This window comes from Danio aesculapii, chromosome 1, assembly GCF_903798145.1.
Source record: "Danio aesculapii chromosome 1, fDanAes4.1, whole genome shotgun sequence".
NCBI classification, from domain to species: Eukaryota; Metazoa; Chordata; class Actinopteri; order Cypriniformes; family Danionidae; genus Danio; species Danio aesculapii.
In genome coordinates, this window is record NC_079435.1 from 36,942,430 (window position 1) to 36,967,362 (window position 24,933).

General features: G+C 34.9%; 1 protein-coding gene across 6 annotated transcripts in view; it reads left to right on the forward strand.

The window, feature by feature from the left end:
- The window catches only part of lrba (LPS responsive beige-like anchor protein), a 399,767-nt gene that overhangs the window by 148,359 nt on the left and 226,475 nt on the right, over window positions 1–24,933 (forward strand). For all 6 annotated transcript variants that reach the window (XM_056459670.1, XM_056459679.1, XM_056459695.1 and 3 more), the window contains exons 33-34: window positions 90–151; window positions 20,401–20,465. In XM_056459670.1, coding sequence (XP_056315645.1) covers window positions 90–151; window positions 20,401–20,465 — 127 coding nt within the window. The remainder of the gene's footprint in view (window positions 1–89; window positions 152–20,400; window positions 20,466–24,933) is intronic.

The window sequence follows — 24,933 nt, forward strand, 5'->3', positions numbered from 1 at the left end:
TTTCAACAAACAATAATGTAAGATTGTGTTAAATATATAGTTATGTTTTTGCTCATTAAATCTGAGATGAAATCTGTTTTTCTCCACAGGTCTTGTGTGTATGAAATCTAGCAGTTCTGTGGTTGAACTGGTCATGCTGCTCTGTTCTCAGGTCAGTCATTCCTCCATCTCTTCATCACTTATTCTTTTCATCTCTTCTCTTGTCTTTCTTTACTGTTATTAAATTTATAGCTGCAGGTGTTATCTTCACATTGCAAGCCCGAACCCTGTCGTACTAAGCTCGGAATATAGACAAAAGTCCAGAAAAATGGCCAGGGATCCCTTCTTAATGCTGTTGAAATGAGTTCAAAGGTCAGGGGTCTCGACCCAGTGTAACGGCCTTGGCCATATAGGCAGTCACAGAGGGTAATGCAACATTGATAGCGTTTTGCAATCGATCGGCTTCTCCATTGGGTTTTCCAGAGAGTATTTAAAGCAGGTAGGATAAAGGTTTAATAGCAGAGCTTTCTCTCTCTTTCTCTCTCTCTGTCTCTGTGTGGATCTGTAGGTTGAGAATAGTATTGGCAACAAAAGTGATCTAAATCTTTCTTTTGCACATTATAGAGGGCATGGAAAATGCTACCTGTTCACTTGTTTGTTTGTTTATTTATTTATTTTTTGATTTATAAAATAAGAAATAAAGCTAAAACAAAATGTTTATTATATTATATTATATTATATTATATTATATTATATTATATTATATTATATTATATTATATTATATTATATTATATTATATTATATTATATTATATACACACTAATGGTCAAGATGATTTGCAGTACCTATTAGTTTCAATATTTTTTTTTTTTCTGGAATAACACTTTAAGATACCATAATTGACCAATTAGAATCAAGTATTCAAGAGAGCTGTGTAATAAAGAGAATTTAAATTGGTTAGGATTATGATTAGCTTTGCAATGCGAAGTCTCTAGTAAAAAGTAGCTAGCAGACGTAATAAAATTCATATTGAAATAAGGTGTATGTCCTGAGCTATGTAATTAAAACTTGCTTAGTATTAGAAGGAACGAGTGGTGTGAATGTAGAATAGTGTGTGCAGTGAGAGAGTGAGCATGTGTGCATATGCACCCGACTGAATGTGCGTAATGGGGGCTAATGGAAGTAGCCATAGGGTGCCCTTTGAGGAGGAGAATCACTGAAGTGTGTGATATTCTGTCACGTCACAGATTAAGTCGGGGCTACTGCTGATTTTCTGTGACAATGATTTTGTTTGCAGAGTTATTCAGTATTAGCAATCCATGAAAAAGGTACCAATTAACTCTGGTGTTTAGAGGCTTTCATTGTCTCTTTTTTTGGTGCTTTGATTTAAAAAAAACACTTCTCATCCTCCTAAAAGGCAATCCCTAAAAAGAGCGGGCATCAGAAGGGGCGTTAGTGCCACATATATATGCAGAAGTGAGGCGTGAAGTGGGGGTCCTTCTGTGAACCCAAGCATCTAGAAAACAGGGAATAAATGACATGCTCTAATGCACCTATTTGTCATATCTGTCATGCTGTTGTGTAATGCTAATCTAATCAAAGGGGAGAATTTGGGTTCTGCCTGCCTCCACTGAAAAAAAGCCTCCGGCCCAAACCTTGTTCCAGTGGCGGAGCGTCGCAAACCCTCCGCTGCAGCGAAAGGCCTGCGTTGCTGCTGATTACTTCAATAAATCATCCAGGCGAAATTCTCTCAAAGCTAATGCAAATGTAATTTTATTGTGGGGGGAGAAACGGTAGAAAAGGTGGCTCTGTTTACCCCCAGTTAAAGGACATAGATTGTTGTAGGGGGATACATTTGTTGTATGAACGTGAAAGATTTCTTTCTTTCACTTATTTGGAAAGCAGAGAGAAGTCGTGAAGCACTTCATGGTCTGTTATCGATTGTGTGGTTAATCTGGACATGCCATTCCTGCAGAGGAAGTGTTGTCGTTGTAGACAGGAAGTGGCAGAATATGCATTAGGAAATGGACGAGGCTAATGTATTCATTTTCTTGTGCTTGCACTTCCTTCTCATCCCAAAATAGAATCCAGACGGATACGGTACCGTCTGCACAAATTTTCTAATTAATATCTGTGGTGCAAGATGGAGTGGGTTTGGGGCTAGAGGTCAAAGGTTGGGGTCACAGACTAGTTTTTAATCACTCAAGATCAGGAAGGTTGCTCTGCTGCTAGACAGCGATTCTTAACTGCGATTTTATTGCATCTCTCTGAAATGAATCCTTTTATTCCCAACACTGGATCAATTTTCATCATCTTCTATGAGCCTATTGTGGTTTATTGCTTTTCACTTATACGTGTTTTATTGATAGTTGTTACATAGAGCAACTTTTAAGTAGATTTTTAAAAATCTATATTTGGTTCCAAGCCTTTCTTTTTTAACAGCATTGATAGGAAAGTGTCTAATATTCTATGGACATTCTTGCATATGTTTGAGAAAGTGTTAATTTATATTTATATGAAAAATCTAAATGTATTTAATACAAATTATGTATAAATATATAATCAAAAATGCACAAGTTTGTTTATATATAGGGAAGGATTTTTGAGCCATTCTTCTTTTAAAATAGTGGCCTGGTCACTATGTGATGCTGGTGGAGGACGATGTTTCCTGACTCGCTAGAAAATGGACAGAAAGTGATACATTTTTAATAAATTGTTAAATTATTGGTGTATGGGATGCAGCAAGTCAAGAGACTGCTGTGTACACCATTATTTTATATAAAATTCACTTTAATGTGTGAAATGACTAAAAGTGGTCAGAAACAAGTATTTTCTCTATTCAAATGAGCAGTGGCTTGGACCCGGGAACAGTATTCCATATGTCACGACTTAACAAGTGGATTGGTGCATTATAATACTGATACATGGCACTGCCTTCAGGATACAATGTTTGAACCATTGGGTGCACATGGTCTTCCAGAATGGTTTAGTAGTCCTTGGCAGTGACACGCCCATCTAGCACAAGTATTTGGCTTTGGGAATGTCGTGATATTGCAGCCCCACCATGACTGATCCACCCCCATACTTCACCCTGGAAATGCAACAGTCTGAGTGGTATGCTTCTTTGGGTCTTCTCCACACCGTAACTCTCCCAAATGTGGAAAAGACAAGATTTTATGCTGGCACCATTAAAACTGATGTTTGGCATTTGCCTAAGTGATAGCAGCTTGTTCATGTATATTGACCATGTGGAGCTTCCAACGAACAGTTTTTGTGGAAACAATTTGAGTTGAGGTACACATTTAATTCTGCACTGAGCTAGCCAACTGTGGTTTTATTTTTTTTGGATATCGAGTTAGCATCCGGTCAACTCATTCAGTCAGCTGCCTCTTGCGTCCGCAGTTACTCCTGTTGGATGTGATTCATCCTTCTTGGTGGTTTGCTTACATTACCCTGGACATTACATTACCGTGGTTCTTGATATATCAGAAAGACTTGCTGTCTTAATCAAAGATGCGCCAGCAATACGCGATTCATTAATTTGTCCTCTTTTGAACATTAATATATCACTCATAATGTTGTGTGCATTGCCATATTTTAAGCAAAACTCTTACTGGTGGAAAGTGCAATCAATAAATATTGGCCACCAGGCTGCTGAAATTATCCATGAAATCTCCAACACTAAATTGGCCAGTGTTTCAGTTTGTCTAACCACTGTATATACAGGTATTCACAGACACACGGACACGCATCTTGTTAAAACAAACTTTTATTTTGAATGTGATTATTTAGCATTTGTTCCCCCCCCCCTACATTATTGCTATAATAATTATTATTGTTATTAATAAATGATTTATTTTTGTAAAATATTGGCAAATCCAGTTAAACTCAACTTGCATTGATGCCAGAACATTTTTGTAGCACATTCAACCGTAGCAGAGAAAGTAGAGCAGAATCCTACAAGAGAATTGAAGTGGGTTCGATGAGAGAGGACAAATGAGCATAAAACAACAGCTATCAAAGCATCCACGCTATTCAGGAAAGACGAGTGATAGGGCTTTAGATTAGGCCCTACATATTACATGAAGATCATCTTTGAGTGTCCTCATCTTGCCTTTTGGAGCATCCATGTAAAAAGCCTTGTGTTTCACCTATCCTAATTCACCTTGACAAGCAACACACATACACACATACACGCTTCACTATAGAAGATATACCACCTGCTGTTGTACTGGAGAGTATCACTTAAAAAGGTTTCTGCTTTTCAATAAATAATGGTGCCCGCATTGAGTGGAAGCTGCGGTTCGGTTCACTCAGATACTGTGGATTCCATTGTAGATAAGCTTATTTAACTAAAGATATATGCAATTTAATAGATTTATTTGTTGTCATCAAATTTTGATTTGTATAAGCAGCAGAAAAGCTGTTCCCAGATCAGAGTTGGTTTGGAAATCATCTCATTCGTCTGCTTGACAGCAGCCTCCTGATAGCCGTGTGTCTGTCAGATATATATGGGAGTCAGGCCGCCGTGTTTCCCTATATCACCCATTAATGTTCAGACCTTGTGTCAGGTCATCTATTCTTTAAGACATTTATCTTCTGAACGCCACACACAATGGAAAGACTGCAAAAGCAAGTCTCTTCAGGCACATGCTTGCAAAAGGAATGGCTTGGTATTTTCTATTTTGTGCACATATTTTGACTTTATGGTATTTTTTATGCATTTATATCATAAGCTGCTCAAAGAAATACTACAGCTCTCTCTATCATCTTACATATGCTCTTCTGATATTGTTGATGATCCTGGCCAGGCAGTCTTTAATGTAGAGTTAACCTGTTAAACAGATGGGCACCTTCGTCAGTCAATACATACTGGAGACACTGGAGTTTCCCCTGAGCACTTGGCATTTTTTAACCTCTGACCTTTAGGAAGAGGATGGAGAGTGGCCAGTGGCTCAAGAGTTTAACCCCCTGGAGTCACAGTGACTCTGAGATCAATATTTGCAGAGAAAGAGAAATCTATCGGTCGAATGTCCAGCGAAGGCCTCAGCGGTGGCTGCTCGCTGGATCTCTTCATCATTTCTCAACTGTGCGCACGCTCTGTGTTAAAGATGACACCTGGCCTCTTTTAGGAAACAAGAGTGTTTCTGTGTCAGATGTTCTTAATTAAGGTTTTATCTTATTGTTGCCTTGATTTACTTTTGACATTTTTTTAAATTGCTTCATGAGTATCATGAGACCAAAATGCTGAAATGTTTAGACAATGACCAATAAAATTCAGGTAAAGTGTTTTTAAACAGCAGCTAAGGGTTGCTTAGGGTGAATTATTGGCAACTGGAAGCATTTTCCTCTAAATATATATTCTGATGAATTTATATTTGAAGAGTTCAGATACAAAAACCTCTATCTGCCATCTGAAAATTTGCTGTAAAATTTGCGGTTTTATCAGGTTCCTACATGCTAAATATTGATACACATTTTATTGTGTATTAATATTTTTTTTCTTTTGACATGGTTATATGTATTACCTTTAATGTGAAAAAACTGAAACATATGAAGCTGAGAAAAATGGTCATTTTAGAAATTTCAGATGGTTTTTGCGTTTGAACTCTTAATTTTGAAAACAAATATAACACATTTAAAAAAATGTTAATAAAAAATACATATTAATTGTAAAGTGCTTGAAAGTAAAAACATCAAATATATTTAAAATTAATGGAATAAAGAATATAAAAATAAAAGAAAGCAACAATTTAATTAGTTTTATGTTGTTTATAGGATTTTCCTTGTATATGTTTTAGTATCTATTCTTCGATACATTAAAGAAATCAATCTTGATTTTTTTTTTATAACAAATGAAACGTGGAGCACAAGTTTTAGACTATAAAACCATTTTGGTAACACTTTATTTTGATGGTCCATTTGAGTATTAGTAGACTGTCTGCTTAATATCTGTTGATACTGCTCCTTTAACAGACATTTAACTGACTATAAGAACCCCAACCCTATCCCCAACCGAACAGTCTACTTATAATGTAATGAGAATTAGTTGACACGTAAATGTAACAAATGGACCATCAAGATAAAGTGTAACCACCATTTTTACACTTCCAACTACACAATATGCTTAGAAAATCTGCATCAACATAATTATTCATTTGTATGCAAAAAATAATATGCATTGTAGGCTTAACATCATTATCTATACTGTATGTACAATGTGAAAATCGCAGCAAAGTATGAGAGAAAAGTAACCAAATTTGAGCGTTTCTTTTAATGTAACATGTTTATTTAAGGTTATCAAAATGAATGTACAATGTGCTTTTACAGACATAATCAAAGGCAAGTTTTACAAAAAATGTGCAATGGGTTATAGAAATTCTAGTAATCATTAAAAATAAGAAAATAAGTAAATTAATCAATAGATAGATAGACATAAGGAAGAAAGAAAGAAGAAGAAAAAAAGGAAACATCATGCCATTTATAAGTACTAATATTGGTGACTAAATAGTCACAAAGTCTCTGGAAAGACACATAAAACAAATAATATATATTTTCACCCCACAGCACAATCCTATAATATGGTATTTGTAACAAAAGAACATTAGAACAAACAAACAAACAACAAGACATCATTCCCTGTGAGCTTCTGACAACCCTCGAAAAACAACAACAAAAAAAAAAAAACCCTAATTGACTTACACAACCATTTCTCTCACATGTGATGGCAGGTCATTCATAAAAGGAGACCATTAATTCATTCATTCATTTTCTTGTCGGCTTAGTCGCTTTATTAATCTGGGGTCACCACAGCGGAATGAACCGCTAACTTATTCAGCATACATTTTACCCAGTGGATGCCCTTCCAGCCACAACCCACTTGCATTCACACACACACACACATTGCGGTCAATTTAGCTTATTCAATTCACCTATCGCATGTCTTTGGACTTGTGGGGGAAACCTGAGCACCCGGAGGAAACCCACGCGAACGCGGAGAGAGAATGCAAACTCCACACAGAAATGCCAACTGACCCAGCCGAGGCTCGAACCAGCGACCTTCTTGCTGTGAGCCGATCGTGCTACCTGCTGCGCCACCGTGATGCCACGGTCAAACTGCAAAAATCTCTCTCAAATTTGAGCATTTTTAAGTATATTACAGAACAAGGATGTGTGAACATGATAAACCCCAAATATGCATGATAAATAATACACATTTTGCAAAGGTTTTATCTTTGAACTTTTTCTTCAAGCAAGCAGGATTTCTCAACCGAACTCACTTCTTTGTCAAAATTCTCATTTTTCATATTGAACTCAAAGTTTCTAATGCTACTGCATAACTACCTTATTTCAGTTGAGTTTGAGGTGTAAGCTTTAAGTTGTGAGACATGCTTAAAAAATACTTATTACACTCTGAGTATACGTTCTTTGAATTATTCCACACTGTAAAACAGAAAAAATTAAGGTAACTCAAACCATTTGAGGAAACAGATTGCAACAATCATCTAAGTTCAAAAGCCAATCCTAATGAGTATTGTGAACTTAGTCCATATGAGTAAACGAAGAAATTTGAGCACAGTAAAACCCAATAAATGAGGAGAACTCAAACCAACTGAGTACTGTAAAACCATTAAGTTAAAGCATCTCAAACCGTTTGAGGAAACCGATTGGAGCAAACCATTTGAGTTAAAAACTAATCTATATGAGTACTGTGAATTTACTCCATTTAAGTTGAAGTAATGAGGTATTTAATTAACTCATTACCTTCAACACTGAGTTCAAAACTTTTTTTTAAATGAGTAGAATTAACTTTCAGTCAATTTTGAGTTAACTACGTTCATTTCATTTGATAAAGTTGACTGTTGGGTTTTACAGTGCATGGATATAAATATATGTATATTTTTACCCTACTAACCTAAGCATAATTTGATTACTGTACTTTGAAATATAATCAACACCGACGTAGTGGAAAACTTTCCTTTAAATAATGAAAAGCTATTAATGCACATTGCCTATATGCTCTTGAATTTTTGTCTCGACCGTGTAGTCTCATGCAGTCCTCCATTTTTTTTTAACTTTGCAAGTTCCTTAAACGTCGCAGAACTGAAGAGGAATGTGGTTGAACCTGAGGTTGGGTGTTTCTCCCTCCCTGTCTCACAGTTGGACTCGGAACCCGCTGAGAGGCATAACACATAAGCAAGGTTCAAGCTTAGGCCCAGGCCACGTGTTGTCTTTCCCCCTTTCCATCTTCCTCCCTCCCTCCACCCCAGACAACGACCCACGAGGGTCTCCGTGCTGCTGGATAACATTGCTCTCAGCATTCTTTGAACGCAGGGCTCCGCGGAGGCCCAGAGAAAACACACTAACACCAACTGGCACTTAATTCTGCCGGCGCCCTGCCGATGCGAGCTATGCGTCCGGAGAGGGGGCTCTTCCTGACAGGAAGTGAGAGGGAACGGCATGGGGAAAGCTTACAACTTGAGTGACTTTTAATTCACTCACAGACTGCAATATGTTGGCTGGGAATTAGAAATATTGTTGAGGCTATTTATTTATTTATTTGTAGTTACTAAAATACAACAATATGACAAAATGATGCTGCTTTTAAATTTTATTATATATTTTTTCTTTATCAAATTAGGTCAACAAATAATTTCAACTTGCTGTAATGGGGAATTGTTAACATGAAGTAAACAATTGACTTATTTTAATAGTTAATATTCTACTTATTATTCATTTATTTAGAATTGCTAAGACTACAAGTGGAAAAAATGAAGCTGTCTTAATTAAAAAAAGTTAACCATTTGAACATGCTGTACATTAAACTGACTTCAAATTAAATATAAAACATCAAGTTAAAGATTATGTAACTTAAAAAAATTAGGTCTAAGCAATTTACATATTTTAATAAATTAAAGTGACCTAAAAACATATGTTGTAATCACTTATTAATTTAATACTTGTTTTACACAATATGTTGGCTGGGAATGAGAAATATTATTGAGGCTATTTATGTATTTGTAGCTAATTAGACTACAATATAAAAAAATGATGCAGCCTTAATTTTTCCAGATTTAACTTGCTCTACATTAAACTGACTTGAAATTAAACTTAAAACATCAAGTTAAAGTTTATCACTTTTTTTAATGAAGTTTAAACAATTAATTTATTTTGATGAATTAAAGTAACATAAAGACATATGTTGTTATAACTTATTGATTGTACTGTATATTTTTACACAATATGTTGGCTGGGAATGATAAGTATCATTCAGTTTGCTTTATTTATTTATTTATTTATTTATTTATAATTGTTAATAGACTACAGAATGAAAAAAATTATGCTGTCTTAATAAAAAAATAAGATTAAGTTTACAAATTATTTCAACTTGCTGTGCATGAAACTGTCTTCAAATTAAATGTAAAACATCAAGTTAAAGTTCATGTAACTTAAAAAAGATTAAGTTTAAACAATTAGTTTTTTGATTAGTTACAGTGACAAAAAACATATGTTGTAATCACTTATTGATTGTGTTACACACCTTCTTGGGATGGTGCACAACATCAAAGACAAGACAAAGAAAATATGAAATCTAAATTTTATTGTGTATCACTGACAAAGTCAAAATCACAAACAAAATTCCTTTATTTTAGACCTCTAACTTATCTGATTTATTTTTTTACACAATATGTTGGCTGAGAATGATTTATTTATTTATTTATTTATTTATTTATTTATTTATTTATAGTTGCTGATAGACTACAATAGGAAAAATTATACTGTCTTAATTTAAAAAAAATAATTACAATCAGATTAAGTTTACAAGCCATTTCAACTTGTTGTGCCCTAAACTGACTTTAAGTTATTCAAGTTAAATTTCATGTAACTTAAAAAAGATTAAACAAAAGTTTAAACTATTTACTTATTTTAATAAATTAGGTCACACTTTATTTCGATGGTCCGTTTGTTGAATTTAAGTTACATTACATCTACCTGCCAACTCATTCTCATTAGATTATATGTAGGTTGGAGTGTTAGGTTGGGGTTAGGGTTAGTGTAAATTGACATGTACTTGCAAAGTTTCTTATAGTCAGTTAAATGTCTGTTGAAGGAGCATTATCAACAGATATTAAGCAAACAGTCTACTAATACTCAAATGGACCATCAAAATAAAGTGTTACCATAAATTAAAGTGTCTGAAAAGCATATGTTGTAATCATGTATTGATTGTATACTTGTTTTACACAATATGTTGGCTGGGAACATGAAATATTATTGAGGCTATTTATTTAATTATTTATAGTTTGAAATGAACTACATTATGAGAAAATGTTGCTGACCTAATTTTTATTAAAAATGTTGAATCACATTAAGTTAATGCAATATGTTGGCTGGGAATGAGAAATATTATTTAGTCTATTTGTTTATTTATTTATTTTTAGTTGCTGGTAGACTACAGTATGAAAAAAATGAAATGATGCTGCCTTAATTCTTTTTTTAAACTTGAATAAGATTATGTTTACAAATCATTTCAACGTGTTTTACATCAAACTAAATTCAGATTAAATTTAATGCATCATTAAATGTCATTCAACATAAAAAAAAAAGTTTAAACAATTGACTTATTTTAGTGAGTTAAAGTCACATAAAAACATATTATTTTGCAGTTCATGATAGTTGATCTTATATCCTGCATTCAGAATCCATTTCCGCTCTTTATGCTTATTTACATATGTAAATAGCATTATAACTCTTTACATTCTCACCATGTGTCAAACATATAATCCTCATTGTTTCTATAGCCCAGAAAGGAAAACAACAAGATTTATGTATGCTATTATCATTCCTGTCAGGTTAGATTATTTCAGTCATCACCCTCCTCCTAAACCTTCAGAAGAGAGAGAAAGAAAAACTTTTCAGTCTTTTCCCCCCTCTTTTAAAAATATCTGAGCAGTTTTTAGACGCATTGAATCCCAGCCGATTGTAAGGAAGCTTCTGATTATCTTCAAGCACAATCCTCTGTGGACATTAAATGTTGTCGGAGTAAATATTTGCTCCCCTTTTAAAGTCTCCTTGTGCAGAGTGTCCTCACAGAATTACAGGCCACTGGCCGTATGGGATCTTGTGTTTGCTTTGGAAGAGATAACATCTGTGAACACGCGCAGGACTTGTAGAGCGTTCGGCTTGTCACATCAGTAAATTAAGCTGTCTGGACTTGCTGTCAGATGCCATTTTGATATTACGATGAGCTGACTGAAGTGGACTTGAAGTTTTAACACCTCGTCATTAAACCACATTGAAAAGCAATATTCAAATCATTCAAATGAATTATTAACCACTGTAAAGGGATATTTTGAAAGTAATTATTTTAAATCGCATTAAAAGGCATTAGTAGTAAAACAAAAAAATTGAATATCAGAAATAATTAAATATTTTATTATTATCTTTAATTCTTATTAATATTATAGCCTTATTTTACTAGGAAAAAGCACATTGACATTAAAACTCTCTTTTGCACGAATGTCCTATAGCCAAGATTAAGCAGTATACAGTTCTCGTGGGTTTAACAAAAATAAACAGTAATCATTCATTAAAACACGCATACAATGACAATTAAAACTAGTCTGAACATCTGCAAGCCAATGTTTCAAATTCCAAATCATAAAAAAAAAAAATGTTTTTAATTTATTTATTTTTCAACATAACAACAGTGGTATTGGTATCTCGTAACAAGTACATCCGTTTTTGTTAGTCATTCTAACAAATGCATACAAATGCTTCAAATTTAAGACAAAAATAAAAGGAGATTCTAAAACAAATTTAGAAAGACATAGTCACTGAGTGCCCTCAAGAAAAGTCCAGAAGGAGGACCAAATGCACCAGAACACCTCAGATCTTTGATGTAAATCATGGGTTATTTTTTTTTTGTAGTGTTTTTTTTTGTAGTATGGTTGCCTGATTTAGTCACATATTGACTAAAGGTATCTGAGCAGATGACCATAATAATGATATACATTTTTTGGCAAATATATATACAAAAATTCAATACACATTATTTATCATGATCAAGACACAGTTACAATGTACAATTCAGAAGGTAAACTTTTGGGGACAAAGCAAAAGTCTGTCCAATAATTTTTTTTTTATCATTTTGTGAATCTCTTTCCAGTAAATTTTGATTTTGTCGCAATTCCAAAATACATGCATCACTGTGCCAATGTCTAACTTAAAAAATTGAAGTACTTTTGGGATAGATATTTGAGCAGGTAGACCTCATCACTTAAAATAGACCCCAAATCCTTTTCCCATATTACCCTTAAATAATCAAAGGTTGAAGAATCAGTATTAGACAGAAATGTGTATAATTTAGAGATTTTTTTTAAGCGTCCATGAAGAAAAAAGCTGTTTTTCTATTTCAGTAAAATCCAATTGTATTTTACCTTCTTTTAACTTTAAATCTAAAAAGTGTCAAATTTGCAGGAATTTATAAAGAATCTTTACTGGGAAGACTAAATTCAATAACTCCTGAAAGGATTTTATTTGGCCATCATCGCAAAAATTGACCCTCCTCTTGATCTCCCAGTCAAAAGACCAATATTCTGTATCATATTGGGACAATCAGGATTAGGCAAAGTAGGTGACTTGCACAACTTATTTGGGATGGATAAATATTCCTTAACATCCTTCCACAGCAAAAGAGTATTTGTTACTGTAAAAACACTAGTCAGATGTTGATTTTTTTGTACGTTATGAATATATGGTAGGGACCATAAGAGTCTAGCAAAGCATTCTGTGGATTCAATCCCATCCCATCGTGAATCGAATCTGTAAATAAACCAATTTAACATGTGCTTGATTCATTTAAAGTCTTTTAATTAGAGCTCTTTTTGAAGATTGTAAGAAATATTTTGCTCATTTTTAAAATAAAATGTGTATGCTGTCAAATTGTATGCTGTTGTAGATGGTGTAAAAATAAATAATAAAAACAATGATAAAGTTATCATTTAAAAAAATTTATATAACCAGTTGAGTAGGTTAAATTTTATGGTTGTAAATTTGACAGTTTTACACATTTGCAAGAAAACATACAATGAACCGATTGGAATTCTTTTTTTATTTTGGAAGGCAAAGTCAAGTGTGTGTTTTTTTCAGGTGGAAATGCTGTCAATGGTATTTCCTGTAAGTAAATCTAGAATCTCCTTCCGTTGATCAAAGCTCTACAGTAGCCACTTTTCCACCATAAATCGCCTTGTGCTCTGCGGACAAGCCGTAACGTAAACTTCTCCTGCTCGTTGTGATCTGAAACAGTGCTCTTCCATGTGACGGATAATTTTTTTGGTTTCATCTGAGCTTCAATCCCCAGTCTGCAGAAAACAAACAAATACTTGTGATTATAACTGATGGCTTGGAAACTGAAGAGCGACTTGTTTATTTTCAATGAACGAAGCCAAGCGCTGCGCACATTTCCTCGTCTTGCCATTGTGGATGAGGCAAAAACGTTTCATTGTAGGTCTGCGTTGTTTCAGTTGTGTTTTAGTTTGAGGGTAATTGTGTTCTCTTAATCAACAGTGATTAGGAATGCAGCCCCACGGTAATTATCATAGCTGAACTAAACAAAAGAATGGCTCATTAGATGACTTCTGTAAAGAAAGTTTTTTTGTTTTAAATGTAAAAATGACATCAAAGCATTCCTTTAAAATGGGGAAATATTATGCATTCTGTTTCTTTTTTATTACTAGATTACACAGGTTTTGTTTACAGCGTATTCAGAATGTGACTTCACACACTGTGACGAATTAGATGGCATCAAATTCTTTGTTAGAGTATATCTCTAGAGTCTCTCTCTCCCTCTCAAATTCAAATTGTAAGTTGCTGTATTGGCATGACAAATATTACATTTGTATTGCCAAAGTGTTTTGTTATGTTTACATTAAACAAAACATTATAAAATAAATAACATAATAGTAGTAAAGCAAAAAAAATACAAACACAATTCACATTATATTTAATTATGAACAGTTTATGATAAAATGGTAATAATAAATTATAATTAACAGTAAATTTAACAATCAACATTTTATTATTCCTTTGTAACAATTTTCGTCTTCTCTCTCTTTTTGTGATGGACAACAATAGCTATGTTTCCATCCACCTATTTTTATGCGCATTTTGGATATGTGCATTAATTTTGCATTAATATAACACATCAATTTTGAAAATGTGTATAAAAAATGTATGCTCATAAACTTTATTTGATAAGAAACGATGCGCATAAAGTACGTTGAAAACACTTTTACCGAACAAATTCCAGTATGCGCATTATAGAACTAAAAAAGGTCATGTGATTTTGTTATAAGAGATGATAAAAATTTGTGCGAATGGGCAAGCCAGGAAGCTAAGCTCATTGTAAAAAATCTGAAATGTTGTTTTGGTTATTTTAAAACACCTAACCATCTCAGTATTAGTGTTATGTTATTAATTAACTCCAGAATCAAGAGCATTTGCGCTCTGCATCTCTCGCCTTCAAATAGCCCCATGCATTCATTTCATGTCGACATTGTCTTCTGAGAAGCAAATCATTTATTAAATTAAGAAAAGATTCACGCAGCTTCTCCTACCTTAATAAATTCCATTTTTACTGTTGATATTTGGCACCCATTAATCAGGAAGTGACGATTTTGCTCTCTTTGACTACTTGGATGGAAATGCTGCTTTATTCGCACATCTTTTATGCGATATTCCAGTTTTACACATAAAATTTATTTGCTTTGGATGGAAACATAGCTAATGTCTTGTTCCACTAATATGTAATGTCTGCTCTTTCCTCTAATACAGTGCATAAGGGAAGTATTCATAACGCTTCACTTTTTCCACAATTTCTTTTGCGTTACAGCCTTTTTCCAAAATGAATTAAATTCATTTATTTTCTCAAAATTAATTGGAGTTCACCTGTGGTAAATTCTGTTGATTGGACAAGATTTGAAAAGGCATACACCTGTCTATATAAGGTCCCAGGGTTGACAGTGCATGTCAAAGCACAAACAGAAAAATTTCTACTGCTCTGAAAGTTCCAATGAGCACAGTGGCCTCCATCATCCGTAAGTGGACCATGTTTGGAACCACCAGGGCTCTTCCTAGAACTGACTGGCCATCTAAGCTGAGTGATCAGGGGAGAAGGGCCTTAGTCAGGGAGGTGATCAATAACCCGATGGTCACCCTGTCTAAACTCCAGCATTCTTCTGTGAAGAGAGGAGAACTTTAGTGAAGGATAACCATTTGTGCAGCAATTCACCAATCAGGCCTGTATGGTAGAGTGGCCAGACGGAAACCACTCCCCGCCTGGAATTTGCCAAAAGGCATCTGAAGGACTCTCGGACCATAAGAAACAAAATGCCAGGCATTACGTTTGGAGAAAACCAGGCACCGCTTACCACCAAGCTAATACAATCCCTAGAGGGAAGCATGGTGGTGGCAGCATCATGCTGTGGGGATGTTTTTCAGCAGCAGGAAATGGAAGACTAGTCAGGATAGAGGGAAAGATGAGTGCAGCAATGTACAGAGACATCCTGAAGGAAAACCTACTTCAGAGTGCGTTTGACCTCAGACTAGGGCAACGGTTCATCTTCCAGAAGAACAATGACCCAAAGCACACCGCCAAAATATCAATGGAGTGGCTTCACAACAACTCTGTGAATGTCCTTGAGTGGCCCACCCAGAGCCCAGATCCAATTCCGATAGAACATCTCTATAAAGATCAGAATGCTTCTCATCCAAACTGGTAGTGCTTGAGAGGTACTGCAAAGAGGAATTGGCAAAAATTCCCACAGACAGGTGTGCCAAGCTTGTGGCTTCATACAGTATTTAAAACGACTTGAGGCTGTAATTGCTGCCAAAGATGCATCAACAAAGTATTGAGCAAAGGCTGTGAATACTTACAGTATGTACATGTGACTTTTCAGGTTTTTTTATTTTGAATAAATTTGCAACTATTTCATAAAATCTGTTTTTCACATTGTCATTATGGGCTATTGTGTGTAGATTTTTGAGGAAATAAATTAATTTAATCCATTTTGGAGTAAGGCTGTAACATAAAAAAAGTGGAAAAAGTGAAGCACTATGAATACTTTCCGGATGCACTGTACATATTGAAATTGTGTTCTATTGTCATACTTAGTGAAATATGGGTAAAGGAACTCACATTTGGGGTAGAATCTGACATGCTGATAGTTTGTGTTGATAATGTTTGACAGTCTTTCTCTTTCTCTTCTATCTTTTGATGTTACATCTAGTGTTTGTCCATGTTGACTAACATGTTTAGATTGCTCATGTTATTTATCTTTTTGATAATGTTGATGTTCAAAATTTTGTTAATAGTGGTTTGTTAATAACGAAAATAATAATAATAATAATAATAATAGTCTATTTATGAAAAAGAAAGAAATCTTAATATTTCTTTCATATATTCATAATATAATCTATAAAGAATAATAAAAATAATAATATAATAGATATGTTTACCCATAAACAAGTTAAAGTTATTCATTTAAGAACAAAACATTTTTTGCAGCATCTTAGACTTTTTTTAATTGCACGTTCAGAATCGGTGTACGAGTTATTGAGCTCTCAACTTCATGATAGCTTGTTTATGTAGCCGAGGTTCAATAAAAGTGAAACTGACAGTTTACGCAAGTGTGTTTGGATAGATTTGACCTTGAGGAAGTGTTCGCTGTGTGCTGTTCTTTGTGGTTTTACCGAGACTTGATGGAAACGGCTCAATTATAAATGTGCTTGTTGAAGAGTGTTAGGATTAATTCACAGTGGTCATCATTACTTGTTTATCTTTACGATACAAAGTTTCTCAGGCGCTGCTTGATAGCTGATAAAAGTCAATTCTGACCTTGGTGACATGAATAGATCGGCGTGAATGCTTGCAGTAACGACAAGACCGGGGTAAAAGGTGACTGGGCTGTAGAAGCACCGTTCTTATGTCAGGGTCAGAGTTGAAAGGTCACAAATGGCTGCCTGTATCCTCTCATCAGGTCAGAATGAAAACAGCATTGGATACCATAAAACCGTATCAGGCTCCTATCAGAATGACTGGTTGAAATCCAATAACCGTCAACCTTGTCCCCAACGCTCGGCACTGATCGTTAAGGCTTTTTGATTGGGGTCATTGCTTCCTTTAATTAAAGAATAATGCCTTTGCCTCACCCATCGAACATTCATTTGTCTTTGTAGCTCAAATGTATCTATGGTTTTATTTAATGATCCCCGCAGAAGCATTTTCTCCTAACAAAACCTTTTGGAATATGTGCACTTTCTCTCAACAGTGAAGTCTGCTAAACTTTAGCTGTTGAATGGTTTAAAAAAAATACACACAAGTGAAATTGTTGTTAAATTTTAAAAATTAAGCAATTATTTGTTTTCTATCCAGTTTTTGTAAAAAATTTGAGTAGGGACGTCCCAATAAGGTTTTTTTGCCCTTGAGTCCGAGTCATTTGATTTTGAGTATCAACCGAAACCCGATCCGATACTTCTAGAATACATTAATAAGAATAAAGAAGAGTGAAGGAACAGATCCAGGATGTTTCTTATTTTTTATTTAATTAACCTTATTTTAACATTCTGCAGCTCTGTTAACAAACAGAGCACTTCTTTAAGGTAGTTTGAACAATCAAGTAATAAATAACATCAATTCTTCACTTTTGGACTTTGAGGGCAACAGTAAATATAACAAAAAGTCTAATATAAAAACAAATAGCACCTCAACTTAAAATACCGGCAGGCAATCCCATGTTCACATATCTCACAGTTTGATTTGGCAAATGACAGAATTTGATGCTGAATTTGAAAAAAAAAAAAAACTCCGCATTTCGCATTGTTTGTATCTGTGGTCTTCACTGACTCAGTAGCTGCAAAGAGTAGTGTCAAACAGCCGTGTGTATGGACTATCCTGTCGCAAACTGCAGCGAAAAGTCGTACATGATGGTAATAGTTTGATTAAGGTGTTTACATGTCTATGCTGCACTTCAATATTGCAACTAAATTTGGCATACTCCATGTCTTAATTCGATTTCTATTTAGTTTGATTATGCCCTTAATTGGATTAAATAATCAAAAATTGCTGTTTACATGGTAGACTCTTAATCAGAGTATTGTCTTACTCGTATTAAAATCGAATTATTGGTGTCTATGTTGTTTTCCGAGTCTAACGGTATTCAGGTACACTAATTGAATAATAAAAATAATGAAATAAAATTAATCATTACTAAAGTTACTAATGGTACAATTTCTTATGTCTGAATGCTTTTAAAATCCTCATATGTATTTTTTTATATATATTTAAGATTTTAAAATATAAAAAAGGGGGTCAACCCCCACCAAAACCCCTTGTAGTTCGCACTCTGGCCACACCTCTGCACCTTATACTTAATCAGAAAAGGCCAATTATAGCAAAAAGTTGTACCCAATTGAACTTAAAATTATCTTCGATTCAGCCCTATTTTTTAAATATGTATTTTAATATGCTATCAGTTTGTTATTTGAATTTGTTTTAATATTGATAATGAATGAATTCTCATAAACACAATACACCTTTTTCATTGCCAATTACTTGTTTACTTTGGTTTTAGCCTAACTTTGCTTCATTTTCCCAGAGGATGGTGAAATATTTCCTTCTTAATAAACACATCTATTCGCCCTGTTCATTTACGACCCAAAGAACAGGCAGGGGATTAAATATAAATCATCATAATTATGAAACTATTGCTTGTCGAGCACCTCAACCTAGAAGCACTCTCTGTTGGCCGAAACAAATGAGACATTAGGGTTGGAGCGTTACGCTTCCATGATGCCTCCGTGATGCAGTCTCTCTGTGAAAAGAGCCCTTGAGAATACACCAGCGACTTTGTACATACTCATGACCTGGTTGTTATTATTATTCTTGAGACGATCACAGGAAAGTGTTGAAAGGTTGGCGCAGCTGTGAAAAACGTCAATGATTCGCTCTCGCTCCTAGGCTATTAAACGTCACTGAAAGCTGTGGTTTCTGGAGTTGTTTAGACTAACACCTTTTACAACAACCGGGAGAGACCTGTTAAAGTTTGTGAGGGGTGTGCTTGCTTAAATGCAATCTTGGACATTGAAGATACCATATAAACATGTTAGAAGCCTGTTTTACTTGCTTCCGTCTTGCCTCCCTGAGATCCCTTCCTCTCAAAGGAGTTTAATAATGATAGAGACTTGCTTCTGTTTCGACAGTGTGTCAGAAACAGCTAATCTGTACTGTAACATCATGCAAAACGAGATCTAAGACTTGAATAATATTGACCTTAAAAATTGTTTTAAAAATGTTAAAAACGGCTTTTATTCCAGACAAAGTAAAAGAAATAAGACTTTCTACAGAACAAACTAAGTATTATAGGAAGTAATGTGAAAATATTTCTTGCTCCATTTGACATCACTTGGGAAATATTTGAAAAAGGCAAATAATTTTGCCTTCAATAGTATCTAGTTTGCTGTCTCAAATATACTTTGTAATCGAATATTCATAACAATTTTATTTAGCTCATGTTGACATGAATCCAGTGGTGTCATATTGTGCAAATGAATGTTGCTCCAGTATGATCAGATGCTTAGCGTATTCATCTAAACCCCTCTCTCAGCAGCATGAGTGTTTGGATATTCATAATCAGGGTGTTGCAGCAAAGTTATTCCAACTTTTTAATTCTATTCAAAGAATGAAAAAGAACTTTGTTTTGTATTACAGCATATGGTGACCTTATGACAAGTATTTGTAAACTGTATTTTTTTGGGTCACATATTTCCTTAGCATGATTTTTTACAACAATGTATTTTGTTATTTGTTTTTAACCTTTTAGCAATAAAAAATCTTAAATAGCAACAATTTTTCTAGTCATTTTACAGTATACATTGAATTAGTGCTTGTTTAGATTCGACTTTTCCGATCAATTTTTGAAGGCCCACCTATCCGACTTTTTCTCTAAAATGTTTGTATAAAATGCTAAATTAAACCTTTATTATATTATATTATATTATATTATATTATATTATATTATATTATATTATATTATATTATATTATATTATATTATATTATATTTTTATAACAAATATGTGTTATACATTTAATTTGGACAACTATGCAGATATATTAAATAGTTCACACAAAAATACACACTCTCTCTTATCAAAATCCACTCTTTGTCTTCTCAGATAATTTAATTAGTGTTTCATGTTTTTTATAGTAATAAGTGAGACAAACAAACTAAATCAGCCCCGATAACATGATGCTAAACCTAATGTTGTGGTCCATTTGAGAATATTATTGAAATGATAATGTTGTTTATTTTAATAAAACTGTGGACTGAGTGTAAAGTGTCTTTTATTTCTCTTGACAGGAGTGGCAGAATTCCATCCAGAAGAACGCAGGTCTGGCCTTCATTGAGCTGGTGAACGAGGGCAGGTAATTATCTAATCCCATCCTCAAAGCGTTTGTTAGCAGCCTCTTCATTATCTCCCAGCCTGCGACACCACATCGCATGTGTACGAACAGATCCTGTTTGTGAGGAAATCAATGTAACGTGGAAAGGGGATCAACAGGGTGACCTGGAGTTCAAGGCGTCTGTCAATAACTTGGCTTCCCATGTGTTTCTGAGAGGGCAGCAGAGCCTTAGTTTTCTTGCCCACCTCTTGGGAAATCTTTCCCGTATCTTGCCATTTTCAGATGGGTTTATGTCTCATCTGTTGGACTCTTTTACTCAGCCTCCCCTTTGGGATGGAAGGGTCTGTCTTCAATTTCAAGTCCTTAGATCTTTCAGATGGCTCTCATTTCAGTGTTAGCAATGGAAATTCATGTTAATGAATGCTGCCATGCTGATGAGCGCTTCAGAAATGCTAATGAATGCAGTGATGCACTGAGGCTCCTTCACCTTCACTGCTGGCCATTTTTACAGCTCTGTTACAAACACACGCTTTTCTTTTGGAAAGTAGGGTCAGGATTGAAACTGCTACTGACTAGAGGTCTGCATTCTGAATGAAATGCATTAGCGGTCAGTAACTCTGGTGTAATTTGAGTGAGAGCGGGTGGGCTAACAATATATTGTTCCCGAGTCCCCACATTATTTCTGAACAGCATATCTGTGATTTCTGAGTACAGCCGGTGCTTACAACTGTTACACATGAGGAAAGCATGACCACTTTCTGCACATTCGGTCCTCAGAGTGTGCTTTACCATGGCAGAGCAAACTGAAGTTGCACAGTCCTTGAAGGATGTTCAGCTTGCATTAGGCAAGTCTGATGTATGAAAGTCTTTTTCGTGCATCATAGATGCAAGTGGAAAAGAATACCTTTTGCGCGATGTGATAATAGCTCAAAGTTTTACCCTTTAGATTGGAGATTGGAACCTCAGGTTTAAGGTGGCACTCATGTCTCATCATAAAGGGGCAAACAAAACAGACATTTAGGCCCAATCCAAATTCTATTTTTGTACCCCTACCCCTTCCCCTTGGTCCTTAAAACAGAGTGTGAAGGGGAAGGGCTTCAATATTTACCCCTAAGAAATGAGACACCACTACAGCACCTGCACACGTCATCATATGTCATCACGATCTCTTGCTTCATATGAGATCAGACGATGGCGACAGCTGTAGTTATTCCAGTTGTGTTATTTTTTGCTATTTATCTTCAAGAAATCACTGAAGGCATATATTATGTTATCATAATGATCTAATGTGGCAATAAAATCGTAACTGTACTGCGCATTTACACAGTGGCCATATTCATCTATGTAAGAACACAAAAACAACATTAACATTATACCAGACACTGTAAAAAGCTCATTTCCAACCCTGACTTTTCTGACAGGGTCATTGAGTGTGAGAATGTTGTGGGACTGCTGTACAGGAGTTATTATTAGGGATTATAGATAGCGAAATTTAGCGTTTTTTATTTTAGCGTTGTTTTTTAAAAGCATGATAGTAAAGGGGGAAGGGCTAAGGGGTAGAATTGGGATTGAGTCCTAGCCTACAATCCTTGCTCAACCTACAGTTTTAATAGTTATCTCTCTCTTTTTGTAGTACATAATTTAAACGTTTTTGGAAACAAGATCTAAATTTAGCGAGAATGGTCAGGAAAATGATTCTAAGCGGGCAGCAGGTGAACAAAGACTGAACATACAGTGGGAGAGGTCAGGTGCGAAATAAAACCTCAACTATAAAAACAGTATCACGCAGACCTCTACCTCTGATAGACCAATATCAGTCAGGGAAATATCAGTGTAAACTTGTTGGTATAAGAACACATCGAATACAGTTTGACATTATAAACCTTGCCTACAGTTCAATTAGGACAGTTCTGAATTAAACACAGTGTTTTCAAAGTCAAGTTGATTTACCTGCTGTTTCAGGTTAACCAACATGCTGTGAGAGATAAATGAAGGTAAAAGGACTTTATAAGATGAAGGGTCCCTAAAGATCATCAAGTACAACGTGGCCACAGTACAACCACAAGTACAACATCTTTTAAGTCTTTTACAATATTAAATAATTTGATTTTTTTATAGCAATATTTGTTCAGGTTATTTTAAAAATATTTATTTCTTTAGCTACTTTTGTAAAAAAAAAAATAATAAAAAAAAAATAAAAAAATAATAATAATATATATATATACTGCGTATGTTGTTGATCTAAATCTGACCAATCAGATGGGCCCTTTATTATACTCTCCAGTAGGTGTTGTTAGGTGAACCTACTGTAGAGCTGAAGATAAATACTAATGCTGGGAGACAAGAAAGGGACATGACAACAGCCAGAATCAAAATCTTTGTTGAGTTTTTCAGTCATTTGTGGTATTTTAAAGTGTTTTTAAAGTTGGCTATATCATAAGAAATATTATCACAACAACAATATCACATATTTTCTCAGTGTTCTGCACTTATTTAAACTTTTTTTTTTTTAGATGAATTTATTATTCTCTCATATCTCCATAAAAACTCATTTCATGTGGAAATAAGTAAAAAAGAAAAAAAATACAGCATGAAACATCATGTTTTGCACAACTAAATGGTCAAATATATGGAAAAAATATATTTAAATCAGTCAATCAAAAATGTTTTGGTCATTTGGCCACTCATAATCATTTTAAATCATTTTGATGCCTGTATTGTAATTATGACTATTGCGTAATCATAATCTCAGCTGTTTTTTTCCATAACCGATCGGCTTTATGAGGTGGTAATTTGCGATGAATTTGTGACTATGAGTAATATAATTTAATCATCATATTTTCCTATAGACTTCTATCACAACATAAGTAAAAACAGATAGAGAAGAACAGGAAAGCGAAAGGGCTACAGACTGAAGGGCAGTCACAGAGAGTGGCCTGTGTTATTGATGGCAGTCAAGGTGAGAGGGGTGGGAGAGGGTCACTGCGAGTCCCTGGCACGTCCGCTCCCCTGCTGCCCACCACTGACACACCAGGCTCCAGTTTCAGCCCTCCACCCTCCGCCTGTTATTCTTCCACTTTGCAGAGGCCTGAGCCTCCTGACCCGCTGAGAGACTCCTCTCGGTCCCTGGAGGCAATGTTTTATTAGGCCACGGCTTGTGTTGTTCACAAATCTGCCCGGGGTGTAAATATGCTGTTTGGAGATCAGGTTCCTCCCCCGTCTGTGCTAAACCAGGGCAGCATGGACAGATAAAGCACTGCTGATTCACAAACAAGACACTGAGATGGACAGAACAGCTTCAGCCTTTAATGAGGCTTGACAAACAGTAGCAGTAAGAGCAGGATACGTCTGATCTCCCATCAGCCCCTGTAATCATCAGATGCCCCGTGATAAGAAGCTGCGTTTGTGTATGTGTGTGTGCGTTTGTGTGTGTTTATCTAAGGATGGCTGTTCTTACATATGTAGAAACATGAGCTGGGGTGAAACTGACCCCCGCACCCTCTGCATGCGTGTCTTGTTAGATGTGTATCGTTTACAAATCAATTGCTGGTTGTTTTAGCGGGGGTGCTTTTAGATGCCGTGCTATATAGGATTTTCTGCTTCTTTTACACGCCGTGGTTAAGTTAGTTTAGCATTCAGTTGACACTTTCATGGCTTAACAACTGTGTTATTAAATCAGTGAAATTGATTTCACAGAGAAACAGTTGAGAAATGGGTAAAATATTCTCAGTTTTGATAGGATGGATCAGTTTCACTCACATGGTGGAAGTCCAGTGTTATCAGATTATTGTGTCTACTATTAATAGTATGTTTGTAATGTACTGTAGGGCTGGGCCGATAAAACGGTATCAATATTTATTGACTGAACACCATTGTCAAGAACGATTAGGGATGTAACAATTCTCCTGACTCACGATTTAATACAATTCGCGATACTAGTTCAATTCAATACTTGTCATGATTTTTTAACAAAATTATTTGAAATAAATTTAAGGTGAAGAGCCCTTTCATTTTTTTCTTAAATGCTGCATTTCTTGCAAAATATAATATATTTTCATGTCGTAACTAAATTGCTGGTTTAATTTAAAAAAATAAAATAAAATAATAATAATAACAAAAAAAACTAATGAAGACTCAATAATATAAACAAACTAAAATGGTGACTGTGCTGGGATTTTACATTTTTAAAAAGAAACATCAGCATATCTCTGTTTTCTGGCATAAGCTGAGATCTTTGCACAGTTACAATGTCCCCTGCTGATGAGCAAATTCTTTCACTGGGGACTGAGATGGCTGGTGTGGAGAGGAAAGCCTTTCCTAAATCATAGAGCAGTGTGTACAGAGGTGGTCAATAGGCCCTCTGCTCCAGGGGACTGGCCACTGGTATAAAATACTGATAATAAAGTAGAATAGAGACAGGAGTTGAACATGATTATGAAGATGAATAATTAATATTACTTGTATAATTAATTAATAGTATCAGTATGAT